At 37.1% G+C, this 19,759-nt stretch overlaps 1 protein-coding gene across 1 annotated transcript in view; it reads right to left on the bottom strand.

Annotated features, from left to right (window-relative positions):
- The window catches only part of GABRA2 (gamma-aminobutyric acid type A receptor subunit alpha2), a 57,872-nt gene extending 38,133 nt beyond the window's left edge, over window positions 1-19,739 (bottom strand). The window contains exons 1-3 of the mRNA XM_041402773.1: window positions 19,729-19,739; window positions 19,024-19,109; window positions 16,385-16,500 (exon numbers count right to left, since the gene is read on the bottom strand). Coding sequence (XP_041258707.1) covers window positions 16,385-16,500; window positions 19,024-19,091 — 184 coding nt within the window. The 5' untranslated portion in view covers window positions 19,092-19,109; window positions 19,729-19,739. The remainder of the gene's footprint in view (window positions 1-16,384; window positions 16,501-19,023; window positions 19,110-19,728) is intronic.
- Window positions 19,740-19,759: the final 20 nt, after the last annotated feature.

Below are 19,759 nucleotides of genomic sequence, written 5' to 3'. Positions count from 1 at the left end.
GTAGCAAAAAATATGACTTGTGAAAACATTCTCAGGTATGTTTTTAGCTAAACTAACAGCTTTTTTAGGAGTAGATTACCCACAAAATGTGCATAGAATGATATGTAGGCACATCTGCAACACAAATAATGTGATATATTATCATAATCAGTATTTACTCTCTGTGCTGTATGTAGAAGACGCTGGTGCAAACTGCCTTAGCACCATTACCAGGTATCCAATGAAAAAAACCAAAAAATTCTGTGCTGAGAGAACCTTTACACATTACTAAGATAATTTTCACATGTATATGACAAATTTGAGGTTTAACTCTCAGTCAAAAAGAAGAGTGCAGATTACACACAAATGTTATATTTACTACATTTTCTTCTCTCTCCCAAGTGACCTTTAATTTGCAAACCTTACTACTTCAGATCAGAAATTTAAATTTCCAAAGGGTCCTATGAATGAAGAACCTTGGATACAAGTGACATTTGAGGTGCAGTTTTAACTTCATTTTATGCTTTCTCCACAAATTTGAGAAAGTTGCTCAAGGATAGTGCTAAAGACTGATTTTGGTGCCAAATTATCTCTTAAAATATATTGGACAAGCTGCACAAAATGATTTAAGCTCCAAGTTTCCATTAAAATCAATCAAAGTTATTCTGAATGTCTCTGTGGTCCAGATCATAATGACTAAATTTTGCAATTATATTTGTCTGAATCCCCTTTATTTCTAAATTGCTGTCTAACATTGTCAGTACCTAAAATTCCCTGGCTGCTTCTATTTCCACCTTAAGGCAAAAATATCCCAATGCTGCCAAGCAGCCTAAAGAACTGGCTCTCAACCAAGTCCCAGCGAGTTCCTCAAACTATAAATAATTACAAATTTACTGAGCCAGAAAGATTTTGAGAGACAAAGCAAGAAAACAAGCAAGAGACTGATTCCACAGCCTAGCAGCACTCATGGGATAGTGCAGACTTAAACTGATGCCTCTGCTCAAGACCCAATTATTTACACAAAGCAGAACAATTCCTTCCAAAGACTGAGGAAGCATGCTGTGTCTTAGAAAATTCACCTTTGTGGTCAAGACAGAACCTGACACACAGTAACTGAGTTCATGTCTCTGCTTCAAATTAGAGCATGCACTTGACAAGACCTGCTCTCTATTTTAGAAGTTTCCATTAAACCTGACCATCAGCTTCTCTCATGGCTCTTTTCAGGAAAGGAGGAATGACATGAGAGGGAACACCCCTGTGAAAAGATGAAAAGGAGACTGGTAAAGTTTTCACACCCAAACTTGGTTGTTTCACATGTGTCGGTAAGGAAAGACTTCAACTGCATGCTCCTCTTCAGCATTTTTAATTACTTAGCTTGACAGATTCCTACTCAGTTTATCGACTTTAAGAACCACATTTGTAGACAGTTATGCCAACACCATCTCTGAGATGTGCCAACATGCCCAGCTTTGTTCATGTTCCACATAGGATGCCCAGCTGTTGGAAGCAATGAATTCTACTATATGTGGGGTACAGGAGATGTGGGAACTGACAAACCTAAGCCCTCATCTTAGTGGGGCCAACTGGCCAAAGACCATGAATGCCTCTAAAGGCCAGCAGGAAAAAAGAGATCTCAGTCCATGTTCTGACACATATGTAGCTATTTTATACAAATAAATAAGTAAAACATCTCCAGTGAAGAAGCCACTTCCTCAGAATGATCAAAAGCCCCGTGTCTACATAAATGGTTTGGAAAGTGGGAAACATGGATTCAGATCCCTTTTCCAAATCAGGTAGGGAGTAACTAAGACGTTTAATCTGGAATGTACTTTATCCCTGATGGGAAGGCTGCTGTACTGACTGGTGCAGCTCACATCACGCTGGGCCAATCAACCAACCAGTGTCCAGCCTGAACCCTGCCACTACTTCAACAGGAAAGAGATTTGAAACAACCCAAAAGTGCATAACTTAATTGTTTCTTTGCACTGGGAAAAGAAGATATTTAGATGCTCTCACTCATTACTGTTGAACTTCATAGACTTTTGTCACCTCCGGCAACATTTTGACCATCTCAGAGGTATTGACTGCCAAGTGATTAGGAAAGCAATTAACTACCTAGACAGCTTTTTGGATTTTTTCCCTATCATTTAAACAGAGTATTCCTCCAATTTACAGGTTCATTGTAAAGGTATTAATACAATATGGATGCTTTGGTTGTATAAATACTTGTAAAAGCTGGGTAATTATGAACATTAGTGTAGACCATTAAAAGGGGAGAGACAAAATATTGAAAAGAAGTAAATTAAATCATTGGAAAGAACAATCTAAACACATGGGCAATATGAAACTTGTTCCCATAAGACTACCTTGAAATTCACCAAATCTCCCTTTCTCCCCTTTTCATTACATCCTCACACACCATGAAGAAAAAAAAAAACGAAACAAAAACAAGAACTTAAAAGCACACAGCTTTAAAATAAACTACCAGTGTGAGGAATTTTTACTTAAAGTTGCACAAAATGTTCAATAGAAACATGAGATTGAAAACATAGTTGAGTTTGGCTGGAAGAAATGTGATTTTGCTGAAACAGATTACTTAAATGTTGAAGTAAAAAGAATTTAGCTAACGCACAACACATTTGGCAGCAAACCAAAACCACATGTCACACAAATGAAAACTAAAACATCAGCACTAAATCTTGTCCCTTTAGACACTACAGCTTCCATCAGGATGAGGAGTTTATAATTACCAGGCTGAGTAATAAATATGACTCCTGCATTGTTTAGATCAACTGGATGAGCATGATGGAGCTAAAATGAACCAGACGGCCCCAACACTCTCTAAAGCATGAGACAGGGAAGACAAAAAGAGCACTCAAACAAGTCTGGAAGTCTGGAAGGGAGCAGACTTTGATAAAGTAGAGCAGTAATTATTTGAAATGACCTGAATTGGTGTCATCACACAAGTAGAGAGGGCAAAGTTATTACTCGCATGAGACCGTATTTCTGTCTATTCTGCTCAGAGATTTGCGCTACTAGAGAGAAAATCATAACATGCAGGTAAGGCAGAAAAATTCCCAAAATTATTCCTGGTTGCAGAAACTTATACTCAGAGGTCTTTATCTATCTTCTTTTTTCTAAATGTTTGAATTTTATGACCTCAGTACTTAGAGTCATGGAACACCTTGGCAAATTCTGCTGAATTACACTTCTAGGCTAATATCAGGTTTAATCTCTGTGCTTTATTCCAAGTCATACCATTTGTAAATCATCCCATTTGATACACTCACTCTGACGGTCCCTCCTGCATTTCAAACCACATCTACCCCTAACAGCAGCATCATTTTTAAAAAGTAGCAGCTTCCAATTTCTCTTTGCAGTCATAATGCAGCCAAGTCAGGGTTTCTTAAGAAGTGTTTTTCTCGTATAGTGGCTATTGGCTCTTCAAAAACTTTTTTTTTTTTGCTAGCTTACTTGCTTGCCCATCACTTACATAGGCCCAGCTGCTTTTCTAACCAAGATCACTCATCCTGGATTTTATCCAAATTAGATTTCAGACGCCACTTTGGTTCACATATATATATTAAATATGTAACATGTTAACTTGCCAGTGAAAGTACAAATTATGAAAGGACGCTGTCCTTCATGACCTTCCCACATTCTAAACATTTAAAAAACCCTAAATTCTTGTCATTTCCTGGAAGAACATCAGAAGTCTTTTGCATCAAGCACCTGTAAAATGGCCACAGAATTCAGTGGAATGTCCAGGAAACTGTGATAATATATTATCACATATATATAGAGCACAAGTATGCATAGATATATACATATGCATATGATATACATAGAGCATTTCATTCCTTGGCAACACTACTTTTTCTAAGCTAAAACAAACACTGTCACAGTGCTTATTAGCCTTGTTAATTATTTAATGAGGAATTTGGGTAGCATGCCAGAGCCCACTGAAGTCAGTGAAAAAGTCTTCACCTAGTGATTACCAGCTTCAGCAGAAGCCTTTGGATTATGTCTGTCTTTGTGGTCAGCCATGGCAAAAAAGGTTGCCACCCTGGAGCTGACAGAAACTGTGATGAAGCTCTGGGAAGGATTGTCTCGCTTGTTCTTTGGCAAGCAGTCACATCACCAGAAGCTGGCATCTTCCCAAGACTTGCTGCTATCAGAATAAAGAAGGAAACTCACATGCTCCAAAGTCCCAAAGGCTGATGGAGATCCTCTAGAGATCAACAGACATAAGAAAGCATTGAAAATGAAGATCCTTTCAGACAGATTAATTTAATATCTGTGCTTAGTGTCTGGGTATTATAGTCCTGGATTGTATAGTCATTAAAAATGGAGCTGCAGCTCTTTTATCTTTTGCTAGCCTTGTACTTTGCATTCAAGCATGACAGGAACCAAGGGTAGGAAAAGGTAGTGCCTTTATTTAATAGAGCTGCATATTAGTGGGCACTTTTAATGCATTTTTTTGAAGCCAGATGCTCAAATATATTTTTCATATGTAATGCTGTATGAAATTCTATAATAGTATTTCAGAAGACTGTGATGCACTATCAAAAAAAAAAAAAAATAGACAGCGTTCTAATCCTTCTATCAAGTAGGCAGCAGTTCCTATTTCAAGCCAGGTAAAATAACTGTGAGGTACAGGAAATTAATGTTTATCCAGACTACTCTATATTCTCAAAAAAGCTAGCCAGAGGAATTACTAAAATCAGCCAGAGGTTGTGTGCATGTTAACACCCTAAATACCTAGCATGCTTTAGCACACATAGACATGCACTTTCTTCACATGTTCCTGAGCATCCCAGTTGCTGAAACGCAGCGAAGTCAGGAGTAGAGTTATGGTTTCAAGACACAGCACAAATCAGACCGACTACCAAGCTGTCTTTAATTTTTTATTTTTAACATTTTTTGCCTGACAGGACAACTCCGGGGATGGTCATGGGTAATAAGCTTCCTGCTAAACAGGAATCCTGACAAACAACGAGTTCATGGCTTGATCCAACAGAGAATAATTTTAATACTTCAACAAGCATCTGCCAAATAAGCAAAAAATACTGGCATGGACAGCAATGAAGCAATTTTTAATTCCTATTTTAACATGTTACAGAGTTGTCAGTTATTCTTCTGTTATCCAGTTAATACTAAAAAGGTTTTAGTCTAAGGCTGTGTGAAGTGTCTACAAGAAGTGTACTGTAGCACTCAAAAGTCCCACAGCTGAGTCACTTGAATGTCTCCAAGCTACTTTAGAGATAACAGTGTTTCCCTGAATCTCCTCTAAAACACACTCCCAGGATACTCCCAGAGCTTGGATTAAGCAGCCTCAAATTTGTCTTTTATTTTTGCCTGTGACAAGAGAATTTGCCTCTGGCTGTCCATGAAACATTGAGGATCCAAGTAGGTTTCTATATGTGGAAAGACTATATATTTGGGACTGGAATCTGCTTTTAATATTAAATCAAGAGATTGGACTTTTACAGGCATAAATTAAAAAATAGGGTGGTTTTGTTGTTTTTATTTTTAATTTGAAATAATGCCTAATATGAGTTTAACCAGAGTCCAGTTCCTTAAAGTGCATATTGTTCTAAGCAGAAGCATTTGTGAAAATGCAGGTAATATCTACTGCAGATATTAATTTAAAACAGTCAATTACTTTAAAAATAGCATATCATGCAGTAGCAAACCAGATTATCTATTTTTTTTTCTTCTAATGGTCATTAAAGACAAAATGTCTAGTAAAAGCATAAAGAATTCTCTGACAGCTTTAAGCACCCAGCAGATGAAAAGGGATTATAAAAAATGTGACCATTTCCTCATCTCAAGTAACAGGAATTTATATTTTTACCTTCTCTTCTTCACTTATTTATTTATTTATTTATTTATTTATTTATTTCCCCAGGTGGAAGACTCTTAGCTTTTCCTTTCAGAAACTGCATGAGACAATGCAGTACCAAATTCACATTTAAAGATCTGGTAAAAAAAAGTTCCCTGTTCGATGCTCACTTAAAACTATTGACACAAACAAGTCCATGAAATGCTCTGAAATGCCTTAGGATGGCAGAGAGGTTATATAAGCACAGCATTGCATCTATGACTAAAACCTTTGGTTTTCTCATTTATATACACCACAATACAACACTGTTCAGCTGCTTCTCATTCAGTGAGCCTTTAAATTATTATTTCAAATAGTTGGAATAAACAGGCATCTACAGTAGCCTTTAGATTGTCACTCAGAATGAATCATCTAGAACATTATGCTGGTGTATTAAGGGTAGGAACTGTCCCTTGAACCCACCTCTAAATTCCTGAATAAAAACGGAGACTTTCCCACCTGTTCAATTTCTTTTCTGCTCTCTGGTGTTGTGCTAAGAGGCTTACACACTTTTAAAAGTGGAAATAATAATAATAATTAATAATAATACTTCCTGATTTCCTGATAGGAGTCTCAGGAACCTATTGTCTTAGAACAACTGAGAATAGATACAAGAAAGAAAAAGGAGGGAATGTGTTAGAAGACAATTACCCCTCTTGGATGAGAGAATCAGCACCAAGCAGTTGAGACAAACAAAGAAGAACTAGCAACATTTAGGGCAATCAGTCAGTCAGAACATACATTGCCTCATGCCATCTAGGTATTTAAGAGAGGGACAGTATGCAATTTTTAAAATTAAAACAAAGAAGGTGCTAAATGAAGATAGTTAACTCCAGGAAACTACCTTCACATCAAAGATCATAAATGCAAGCAGTCTTTAAAATTTTACAGCATACACCAGTTTTTAACTGATTTCTATTGAACCATACATGAAGGTCAGTGGTCCATAGCACTGAATTTTATCTTCAATCAAGTCTATTAGTTATAGCACTACAAAATTATAAAATACTTAATTTACAGTCTGTGAAAAAGCATAGATTAAGCAGATGGAACAGGGGACACCCACGTTTTCCCAAACAAATTGCAGATAAGGACATGTGATCTCTACTGCTTCAATCAAAAAAAAAAAAGCATGGGGAGGACAAAATATGAATGTATATACATTAAAAAATCCAATCTCTCCAGCTGCACAACTTCACTAAAGTGTTCAATGTTCTCTGATGTGCACAATAATCCCAGGTAAGAGGGGAATTGATTTACATTGCTTTCACAGTGTTAAATGCTCTAATTATTAAATAGCCCTCAACATATGGCAAGGAATTAAGGAATGTAAATCAGGAGCCATGTGCTACACAGTAATCACATAAATGGTTCCCAAATAGCAATACCACTCCTGGAAGATTAGCAGAATCATACTTTTGTGATTTACACACAATTTCCACAAACTAGTGGTGAAATACTCTGCATGATAAAGCAAACTATTAATAGGGTGGCAGTGGTAAACAAAATTTCTTTTAGCTGCTGATAAATTTCATTAGAGCATTAACACGGAAAAAAAAAAACAGATATAAAAATGTGTTTAAAGATTAAACTTGGCATACTAAAGTCATTTGATTCTTATAATTAAAATTTATTAGACTTTTGACAGTATTAATTCAAAATCTTCTGCTGATGCTTTAATTTAGCAGTTTGGTGAATAGTACAGCAACACATCCTCTATACCTGTTTCTTGAGATGGATGACTCATTGTTGAACAACACTAATATCAGAAATTTAAATGCATGCATATACCATAATAATAAAATGTCTTATCTATTCTACTTTCAAGTTTCCAAAGAATTTCTGAACAAACTATCATACAGCTGTTTAAATCTGCCAGTTGTTTAAAAGTGGTCAATGGTTAGTATGACAATTTTATCTCCTTCTTTCACTCATCATCTCTTTTGTTCTGCCCTCCTTCCCTCTCCCATATTTCTTGTTCATAGTGGTTTTTCACCTTGGTTTGTATTACCCCAATGCTAGGTTATTTAAAAACAGGGTTTTTTCTACTTAATAACATATGTTATTTGGAGTATTTAGAAGCTACTGTTAGATATTAATTGTAGCCACGAATACTGACAATTAAAACAGACCAAAATACTGGGGAAAAAAAGTAAAAGCATGTGCTGTTTTAATATACAGACAATTACAATGTCCTTCTGCATGATCCTTTTTGATGAAACGCTCTCTCTCTCTCCACACTATTAATTCTAAAAATTGGATGCACTAGATTGTGCATTGAAAAGGTTATTCTTAAAGACAGTCGTGAAATGGTAGCATTGCAAGAAAACAGAAACAGGAATATGTAGTCTTAGTACCTAGGAGTCTGCCTTCACATCATTTCAACCTCCTCCATCCAGTTTCACTGGATAAGAAATCTTTCAGGCAGCTGGATGTCAGCAGCTGTACCTGGGAGGAGGGGAAGGCAGTGCTGGGTATCCAGCCACAAAAATACCCCACACAGCTGCATCTACATGGCAGGTCTCACCTGGACTTGGCTAACACTATAGTCAGACAGAATTAAATAAATTCATCAAATCTTGGTCAAAAAAAGACAGACGGGCTTTTTTTATAAGAATGGATAACATAGACAGGTATTTCGAAAAGAAAAGGGCAATATAAAAACAGAAGAACGAAACGGGAGGAACCTTGGAAGGTGTCTCAGGGCACTTCAGAGTGGTTGTGATTAGAGGTTCCTGGGTGCTTCCTGAGGAGGTGTTGATATCTAGGATACACAGTGTTCTGCAGCTTTTCACTTCCCTGTATACTGCTGAAGTAAACTGAAAAGGATTTGATTAAATACAGCACCTGTCCTTTAAGATAGTTTCTTTTCACATATTTAACCCTTTTCAGGACTTCAGCATAAGGTGATAGTAGGAAAAATGCGGCTAAGACCATAAACAAGGATATTTCCACTTCATTTTTGCAGATTCTGTCTACCCAAAATCTTATATTTTTCAGTGGGGTCTTTATGAATAATAAGCTCAAGAGTTGTACAACACTGTGCATCCTGCTGTTCTGGAGCAGTTTACTTTTCATTTACACAGACTTCTTTCCTTCAGCTGTATATTCAAGATCTAATATACTACATTTTTTTTTCACCTTTTCCAAGTAAGATGGAAAGCTGCAGCCATCATTTCAATGTCTTGCTGGCTGTCAGTTAAAGAATCTTAGAACAACTGCGTTTAAAAAGAACCTTTGGAAGGTCCAAAGCAGGGCAATCTCTGAAGACACAGCAAGTTACCCAGGTCATATTCTGTCAGACTGTGAGGGTCTCCACAAAGATGGAAACTCCACCACAACTCTGAGCAGCCATTATCTCTGCAACTGTTGAAAATGATCAGCATTAGCCTAATAGTTATGACTTTGCCTAGTAAAGCTGAGGAGGAGAAGAAAATAATTCTTTTTTTTTTTTTTTTTTTGGTCCTTTTAGATTATGTCTCACAAAGAGACAGTATTGTTACACTGTTTTGCCACAATCAGGCCTTGAATGCAATAGAAACCCGTTGTGCTATGCAGAATGAATGTCTTGTGGCAGATTTTTCTTTATGGGTGCTAAAATACAGAAAATATATTTAAATGTATATTTACCATTAGAGGGCTCCAGAACAAAGGTTACAAAAACTCCAACCTTTTATACACAAAGAAGTTGGAGGAGTTATACTTGCCCATTTAATCCCAAGTTTTTAGTTTTCATTGAAAACAAAACATCAAAAATTGCCCATTAATTGTCTTGAAAGTTATGCTTGACTATTTGCTTAAATATTGGTTGTTGCCACACAAGCAAAAATCAACATCAGTAAATAGTGATGCTAGTCATACCACAGTGTGATATAATTGCCATTTTTCCTTAAATCAAACATATTCTAAGGTCCATTTTTTCACCTTTGTGAAGTTCAGTGTATTCCAAATATTGTCTGCATCCCATACATCTAAATCGAAAATGTCAAAGACCATCAGTGCTTTATTATAAACTGATTTAATAGCTCTTCACCAAAATTTTCACAATATCTATATATAATATATATATTATATATTATATCTATAATATCTATATATAATTATATATTATATATATAATATATAATACGTGATTATATAACTGAAAAAGAGGTCTCTATAGCTTCCTTCTTACATTCTTAATTAGCATTCTTTTTTTGGTACATCTTACTTAAGAAAATATTTGAAATGCAATTCTCTGTGTGTCTCCTATAAAAATAATATACAAAACTGAGTACTCCATGGATGCATCACAGCAGTAAACATGAAAGCATTTGCCTGATATTCTTTATAAGTACACCTTTTAGTGTAACCCCAAATGCTATTAATTTTGTATTGCAAAATCTCTTTGTTTCTACAGATTGAACAATAATTTTGTTCTTTGTAAGCAACATCTGCATTGATTACTACATTTTAAATTAACATTTTGCTTGGTTAAAATCCACTAGTAAAAACTCATGAAATCCATTAAAATACCCAAAGTTATCCTGGATGAATTTCTAATGCGCTTAAATATTTCTGAAAATGTTTTAGATTTACATTATTTAAATAATAATTATATTTCTAATTCAGATAGCTCTATGGCAATTGTATCATTACACAAGGGTAATAAAATCTTTGGAACGATGATATTGCATTCCTTTGGTACTTACTATTTAAACTAGTCAGCCTGAATGAGAAAGTGGTTGTATATTTCAGATAGAAAAAAAAAATCATTGCAAGATTTAACAAGATAAAAGGCCTTAGTGGAAAGCAGTCAACAGTAGAATACCTTGGATACCCCAAATAACTGCATCACAGAGAAAAGGTGATGGTTTTGATGTCTTTGTCCATCAAATCTGGCTGAAAAAAAGGAACCACCCTGTCAGTCTGATTTACAATGAGCACCAATGAGCCACAGAGAAATCTGCAGTATCTGCTTTCACAGTTTCGTTGCAGATAAGACAAAAGTGAGCAAAGCTCTAATTCAGCCTTGGTGTCGTCAGCAGTAATTCTAGCATTAGAAGCTAATGCCGATGCTTTGCCAGGAGAGAAAAAAAAGCACTAAATATACATGTTCAGTGAACTGGGAGAGCCTCCCAGACTAGCTCCTCTACAGGCATATCTAACTACTGTACAGTGCCTACATTTCTGATAACTCATCTGAGGCAGAGCATTTGACTCTCTGGGATGGTGCTGTGCAGGCCCAGGAGTTGGGCTCAATGATCCGTGTGGGTCCCTTCCAACTCATCTTATTTTGTGATTCTGTGACTTTTTTGCTTTGCACCATGCAACATTTTCCCCAATTGCCCTACCCTGCACAGTTGTAGCATTAATTTTATTTTTTTTTACATCTTCACTGTTGATTTATTCACAGACTTCCAATAAATAAATAACCAAATAACCTCTGTGTAGCTACTCAGCCCTATCATATACTAGACAATTTTTCTGGTTTGTTCTTTAGTATCAAAGAGATTTCCGTAGGTTTTCTATCCTTCCACTTTCCTAATTAATTGTTCCCTGGAATGCTTATAGCTACTGAGTTAGTTCTGCTCTTGCATCTTAGCACTGCCTGTCTGCATGCCCTGGATAAGTTATTAATGAGATTTTCATATCCTGCTCGCTATTGCTTCTCCATTTTTTACAAGGAATGCTTTTTGCCAATATACATTATCCACAGCTCTAACATAAGTTTCTCACTGACTCCTCTGGAAGCACCATTATGGCCAGATTCCATGTGGCCCTTCCAGATATGCCCAAAAGAGGAGCATACATACAGTAGTTTATCCCTTTGTGTCCCAGCATAGCTACAAAGACAGTGGGCTTTTAGATGATGCAAGTGCTGCTCTGAATTGCTCTGCACTAGCACTGGCAGAGAGATATTACCATTTCCAAAAGATTAACCTGGATCAAAAAAAAGGCTAAGGAAGCAACCAGAAATGAAAAAGAACTGCACTTTTTTCCTTTAAAAACAGTAGTGGAAGATTTCTAGTAGTGCTCTGCAGAAAAAGAAAATAGACAAAGAACCTTCCTTTATGATACTCTGAATTTGCATTAAGCATGTTTGGGGCTGACAAACACCACTAGGTTTGGCTAGGGGACTAGCCAAACGAGGATCCCCCAGCTAGAGACTGCTATAGCTACAAACTCTTCTAAAGCTCATTAAAAACTCTGAATCACAGCAATGTATAAATACAGTGCCCTAAATTCAACATATTCCAGATTATCAGCATATTACCATGGCTGTGACTCCTGGCAACTCAAAACCACCAACTATTTGATGAACACACACACACACACATATATATGGATACAGCTCTCCTGATCTGGGCAGGAGACAAAGGTAATCTGTGAAAAAATGGGTTTCCCTTGTGCTCATATTGGTGAGCACATCACACAATTTTTAATCACCAAGTCTGATATTCTACACCATTACACTGATTCTGTGCAATGAAATATCCAGTTCTCCAAAGATGAAAGATCACACCTGCAAATGCTCACTGCTGACCATCTCTTTGATAGCAATAGTCAGCAAGAATTCCTCTCCATTCTTTTCAGTTTTCGTCTTCAACTGATTTACAAAATGTTCTGAAGAAAGAGGATTTGGTCTGTCTGTATGAGAAATGCAATGCAGATGCTTGCTTAAAGCAATCAGGACATCTGAAAGCAGAGATGGTTCCTTCAAAATAGATTCACAGTGCATTTAATTTTCACCTACCTACTGTCTTATCTTCCTCTTTTTTTAACAACCAGCATTCAACTCTTTGGTTACAATAAGAATGTCGTTCCTGAAGCTGGTCAAACTGACCATAGTTTGCAGAAGGATCCTGACATTTTCATAGATCTTTTCAATGTCAATATGGCACTTGAAATCATAGGATATGAAGTCCATTCTTCTGTCCTTGTAACCTCCCTCTTGTTTTTCTCCAACATTTAAGTTTTCTGTTCAGTTCTGTTTTTTAAGTTTCCAAGAGTAGAAAAGACAGAAGTTCTTTAGCAATTGGAAAGGCTAATTTCAGATGTGAGAAAGTAAAGAAGACTGAATAACTTATGGAGATAGTCACAATACTGAAGTATCCAGCATTATTATCATGTCTGTTCATGGGGCAGAGGGGAGCAGAAAAATAATTCAATCATTAACAGATATTTTGGTTCCTTGCTTAGTTTTAGTGCCCATTAATGTGTGGACTTCCTTTTCTACATGCTAATAAAAAGCAAAAGATTAATGAAAAAATGTTACTCTAAGTGTATTGCAAACATACAGCAAATAAAAAGAAGAAAATACCTTAATGACTTGTAGAAAGTCATAAACAAATAAGGTCTGTATGACTTGCCATTTGCATGGTTATATTTCATCCAAATTAATGCTAATGATACAGTAAAATTTGTTTTGAAGTCAAACTTGTCATTTATTTTGATGACTAAACAGAAATGGCATGGAATGTTTGGGTAAAATAGTTCACTTCAGAGCTGAAAGTGCAGTCAAGAGTGTTCCAGCTGCAATCCTGTGCTTAGCATGAAATGAGTACAGAGAAAAGATTATCTCCCCTTGAATAAACCCATGCTCATCCATATCAATACAGCAGGCTGGGGTATATATCTAAGTCATATGATATGTCTCTGGCTTCAGGGGATGGTGCAGCGTCATCTTCTCCCTGCCCACACCCATTTTGCAGGTCATTTTATCATTGTATTGTTCATACACCACTCAAGATCCCAGCTGCTAGGATAGCCAACAGCCAAAACCTGTTTATCTGACTGAGGTGTACCACCAGTAAAAGTTAAACCTTCCTCAAGAGCCTATAGAAAATATTCTGTTCTGAATTGCATCAGTAAAGCATCAAGTTACCTGCTGTCAGTACTCACATTAAGTCTCACAGTAAAATTAATTACAAATCTATCCCTTAATTCAAGAACTACCTCCCAATCAGACATTCACTTAGTTGAATTTAATATACAGACTTTCAAGAAGCCTGTACATTTCCCTTTTGTATGTCAATAACTACATAAAATGTCAATATCAACCCAAAACATTTCATTACTAAAGGAGCAGTTTTCTACCATGAGCTAAATTCTTGCTATAAAACACCTCTGAAAATGTCTTTCACAGCAAGTGAAAGTGGGCTGATGAACAGCTCTTGCTTTCAGATGACTTTAGAAGGATCTCAGACCCTGGACTATTTCTGTTTTACACGTTAGGCCAGATTGTGATGCCAGTCATAGCAGTGATATGCGCACGACAATGCAAACTGCTGTGCCAAAGTAAACATTCTGCTGCATTCAAATGATCTGTTTCAGATTCATATAAAGGGAAGTGAAACACAACTGAGACTAGGTATCTTAAATTAATGATGTGTGGCATGGTCAGAATGCAGTAATGTCTTGCAAAAACGCTTTTAGAAATTCCCAGGCTTACTTGTAGTGTTAAAAAAAAAAAAAGGTTCATTGTTTCCACATCTCTTTTCAGAGTACAGGTCAATAAAGAAAAAGGAATAAACTGCTAGAAAACTCCTGAAATATGAAACTACATAATTACTAAGCAATATGTACAAAAGTCTTGTTTGGTATGTTTTGTATCATGAATTATAACAACTGCCATTTACAAGTGTTCTTTTAAACTGAATCCATCCATCCACAACTGAAGTATTCTTGAAGATTAAGATTAATGTGTCATGAATCACCACGGTTTAATATGCATGACACAGTTTCATTTCACACATATTCTGCATGGGTTGATTGCCATGTATACCAATATCAAACAGATGTTAATTCTTTAATTTTTTTTGCTCTCAGAGTATGTTTTAATTATCTATGAGGCTTCATAAAGAAAAAGAGGGAGGTTATTTTGAAGCAAATTTAGTGAAAGATATAGAAGAAAAATCCATTAGATCTTTTCTTTATTTCATGTTCTCAACAATATTATTTCAATATTAAAAAAATAATTGGTATGCAAAGAAACTGCAGACTGCTCTCATTAAATGGCTCATTCCTTTAAGCAAGAAAACTGGCTATTTTTCTAATAAAATGCAATATTTTAAAAGTCCCGTCAATTCAACATGAGCTTGGTGATATGAAATGTTTCTGCAAGTCATTGTATGTTTATACTATCCCTAAATTCTTACATCTGAGTATTTTGCAAAGAAACCAAAACTCCATGTAAAACATTACTATATAAATTCTGGCATCAGTAGTGCTATAGGTCCCCTGTATCATCCAAATTAAGAAATGTTTGACTATAAAATATTTCACAAGCCTTCACTGTAAAGAGGCCAGAAATGGAAATGAAAAGACATCCTAGTTTAAAAGCAATGTATAATGAGAAAGCTGTTTTAGTCAGCATCAGCTCCCACTTTCTGCTGTGTCAGATTCAAGCCACAATTCCCCAGGACCAGAACAGCAACAGAGCCACAGGTCAGGATGGAATAGTGTTGGATAAAAACTCTGAGCTTCAGCTAATACCTAATTTGATCAGAGCTGTTATTGTAATTTCCATGGAAGCTGGAGCATGTCTCTAGCTTTGGGCCTGATCTTCCTGAAATCAACAGGAACAGGAATGGCTCCCAAGGATTTTGTACTAGAATTAGTTTCACCAAGCTGAAACAGTCTCTAGGTTGAAAATTACAATTACCAAAACTGTTACAAATAATAATAATGGCCGTATAAGTGTATATTTGAATCATGCATGTCAATGTTAGATAGTATAAATACAGATAAACAATAGTAGTAGACAAAATATTGTCAAAACTAAGATATTCAGCCCCTCCCTATGTCACATTTTTCTGTACACAGTAATATTTTCAACACCATAAAATTATTTAAATTTCTTGCCTATATAACACATACTGACATAAGATGGCATACAGCTTTAAAATCAAAATGAGAACTGACATTTTGAAAAATAACTGACCGTCATGGCACAAGAGTGCAGTGACCTCAGTCCTTCAATATTCTCTTTTTCTGTATTTTTTTTCCAAATGCTCAAATAAGTGAAAGGTGCCCAGAAACGAAATGTGTATTACCAGTGACCCCCTAATTCCAAAGAAGTCAAAATCACAACATTTGCACTGAACTTATTGGGCCAAGGAACGAATCTACAATGTGGAATTTATACGCATCTCACAAAACTCTTGTGCAGATTTCTGAAAACATATACCTATCAGATTGCAGGGAATTAAGCCTGCATTCCTTGTTCAACCAAAATTCCCTGACTGGAATAACAGCTTTAGATGTTATTTTTGTTCACATTCTGTTTTACTATGTTAAAACACCAGATTTTTTTTTCCTTTTACTTAAGATAAATGTGTGAAAATGCCTTCTTTCCATTCATAGATGTTATCTCCCTCAAACTTCAAATGATTCATCTGGGTGAATGTAGTTATAAATAATTTATCAAGATACATACCAGTTGTTAGGGAAAAAAAACCCTGAAGGAAGAATATCACTGCATAAAATCTGAACATTAAAATTGATTTTTTTAAATCAATCTTTAATTGGTTGTATTACCTCCTAATCCAGGTCTGAGGCGATTATCATAACCATCCAGAAGTCGGTCTAGAATTCTTGTAAAGATGGTGATGTTATTCTTAGCTTCGTCTTCCAGGGAGTCAGCCAGCACTGATCTAAATGGATATTTTACAATTTAGAAGGTGCTAAGTATGTTTTCACATACACTCAACATGCATTTTTTTTGCGCTGGCCTTTACTTGCTGCATTCCAACAGGAAAGGTGTATTTAACAGTATACAAACACACAATTTATATATAACAAGTTCAGACATATAAGGGTCAACAGCATACTATTTAAAATACCCAGGAAGTCATTTTCCAGTAGCCTCTACTTGTAGGCATCATCGCATTACTGAGGGTGTTGCTTCAAGCTCCACAAACACAGTTAGTGGAGGCTGTGCTGGTGCAAAACCTTAGAAGAGCTTCCCAGGCTCTGGTGGCATGTCACTCCTGGGCTGATAACCCGGGATCCCATGCACAAACACATCTCCTTCCAGCTCTATCTTATCTGTCCTCACTTCGGCATACTCCATCTCTGGATAAATCCTGTGGATTTGCCTCCACCCAATGGTCATGTAATGTACATGACCAGAAGAACTAACATGAGGGAAAACTCCAGCGATCATGCTCAGGGAGTCCTCTGACGCCAGCAGTTGGTGGGAGGGAACACCAGCGCTGACTAGCAAGCTGCAGGATAGCTGTGGCCAGCCTTCATCTTTCTAAAACGCTATTTTGTCATAAAAAGCACTATCTGATATTCCATTAGACGCAGACAAACCTTACAAAAGTTGGATGGAAAAAGGAATCATAAATGAAGTGTCAAGAAGAATCTGTAGATCACTGATTGTTTCAAACTTCCCCAATAAAGAGACATTACAGTTTTTGATCATGGATCAAATCTCTGCGGGACACGCTACAGGGGCTGGAACATGAACCTGCTGCCCAGCCAGCCGTGGTGCCCCACAGTCCCCTGGCACCTGGGCACCCAGATCACAGGGTTTGTGCCAGGGAAACCCTGACATGCAGAAAGCCTTACACATGCAAATGTTACTGTGCCAACAATTTTAAGCACGATGCATGTGAAATAAATGAGCTCATCAGTCTTATCTGCTTAAAACAAGCATATTGGTATCAAGGAAGTAAAGCATCAAATGCTACTCGCATTACCATTTACACCTTTTTCAGCTACCTAAATTTTTAATCCTAAATGTTTGAGTATTAATCATCTCAAAATGAAGGCATTCTGAATGCCATAAAAGCCAGCATGTTTTCCTCCTCCTCCTCCTCCAAACCAAAAGTAGGTTTAGGTGATATTTTCTCTAAAACAAGCTATAAAAGGATTAAAGACAAGGCTGTATGTTGGTCCTCACCTCAACAGCATAAAAAAGTATTTAAATGTAAATCATTGCAGTCTGTGTTTTCCATCATAAAAACCATAGAATCGAGCCAAATCAGATAATTTGCAAAGAACCCATGAAAATGTCATGTGTGATTTTATTCATGTGTCAGTTTTTTCTTAGTTGCAATTACTGGATGGTTCCTTTTTGGTTTGTAAAATGTATCATTGTACTCATGGACAACCAGAGTACGTCTCAGTTTTTAAACTCAAGATTCCACTAAAAATATTAGATCAATACAATTACATCAAATTAGGGTCGAATCTTGCAAACTTTTCTCAGGCATAAAGTCTTTAATAATGCTTATAGTCTCTTTGACGTCAGAAAGATTACTCACTTGAGTAGGGTTTGCAGGATCTGGCCCACTGTGACTCAACTAATACTGCACCATAGTTAGGTATAAAGTGAAATAGAAAACATAGTTTCAGAAAATATTTTGTTTGCTGGGAAACAAACAAAAATATTGGAGACATGTTAAATCATAGGAAATTTGCATTATATAGCACACAGTCTTTACCATATTAGGACAAGACGTACTGCAGCCACAACCAAAGCAAGTAAATCAAAGTTACAAACTACAATTACTTATGTGTTTAGGGACTGTGAGCAACACAAAAGTATAATGTAATAAAAATTACTTGTTCTTATACTGTCACTTTAGAAATTGAGAACTTTACACAACATAAGAAAAGTTGATTAATAAATGATGCTATTGTTTTATTATATGTAATTGTGAAGTTGTATGCTATCTCCACCTAGAGGTTTAAGGTTTAAGCATCATTTTGAATTCTATTATGTTTGACCAAAAAAAAAAAAAAAAGAAAAAAAAAAGGCATGCCCATATTAATAAATATATGAGCATTATTTTAAGGCCAGTGATTTTCAGTGTGACTTCATAAAAATCTGTTTCTCCATTTTGTATGGTACAGAATCACAGTTATGCAGTAACTCAAGTCTTTAAGATCCAAAAAGGCATTTAAAGAAATTGTTATTTTAATGGTGGAATAAAGCATCAATTCACAAACCCTTTAAGGACAAGAGATCAGGCTTTTAAGGTCCCTAAACTACATTCTACTGCATTTGCTCTCGAAACTATGTAATACTGCATTCAAACAGCTAAGAAAGATTTTTTTATTACGTTACTACATACTATACTTTTATAACCCCTCAACCAAGCTTACCCTTATCAGATTGTAACATACACGTTCACACTGAACAACAAAACTAAATATCCTCTCACCTTGTTGGTAGCCACACCAATAAAACGAGAAGAACCAACTGCATCTCGGAGAGTGCCAGCTTCTTCATCGCTGCTCTTTGCAAAACCTAACGGTGCAAGAAAAACACAAACCCACTCTCAGCCACAGTCAGTCTCCGCCAAGCAGCGCTTTCGACTTAAACCGGAGGAAAATATGTCACTTCACTGGAGAAAGGAAACCACTGGATTTCCGCAGCACTTTTCAGTACTAGCAACTTATTGTATCTCCATCTTTCCCAACGATCCTGCTCTGTGCAAGGAGGCAATGTATGATCAGAAGTGGCATGTGAGCCGGCGCATCAGATGCTTTCCTGTTCCGTGATGTGAAAGCCCCGAGACGAAAAGGAACAAAAAATAAAAACCGTATGTATGGGAGGACGGGGGTTTAACCACCCCTCGCCTCACTACGGCACACCGCAGCCGGGGGGGCGGGGGGCGGGCGGGAGGCAGAGTCATGCCATTCGCCGGGGCTCGGTGCGGGGACCGAACGCGGGCGAGCCGCCCCCCGTCGCCGCCGAGCGCCCAGCACGTTTGACAGCTGCTCGGCAGAGCACCGGCGGTCGCCGCCGGGGAGCGCAAGGGGAGCGGCGGGGGCAGCCCCGCAGGGCGGCAAGTTGCGGAGCGCGGCAGAGCCCCCGGCGCGGGCAGGCGCTGCCCGCCGCAGCTGGGGACCCCCGGGAACCCTACCTGGGAGCGGCGGGCGGGCGGGCGGCCGAGG

The sequence above is a fragment of the Onychostruthus taczanowskii genome, unplaced genomic scaffold, assembly GCF_017590055.1.
Source record: "Onychostruthus taczanowskii isolate IOZ18803 unplaced genomic scaffold, ASM1759005v1 scaffold2, whole genome shotgun sequence".
NCBI lineage: Eukaryota > Metazoa > Chordata > Aves > Passeriformes > Passeridae > Onychostruthus > Onychostruthus taczanowskii.
The sequence above is the reverse complement of the archived record's forward strand: the minus strand, read 5'-3'. Positions and strand labels throughout refer to the sequence as shown.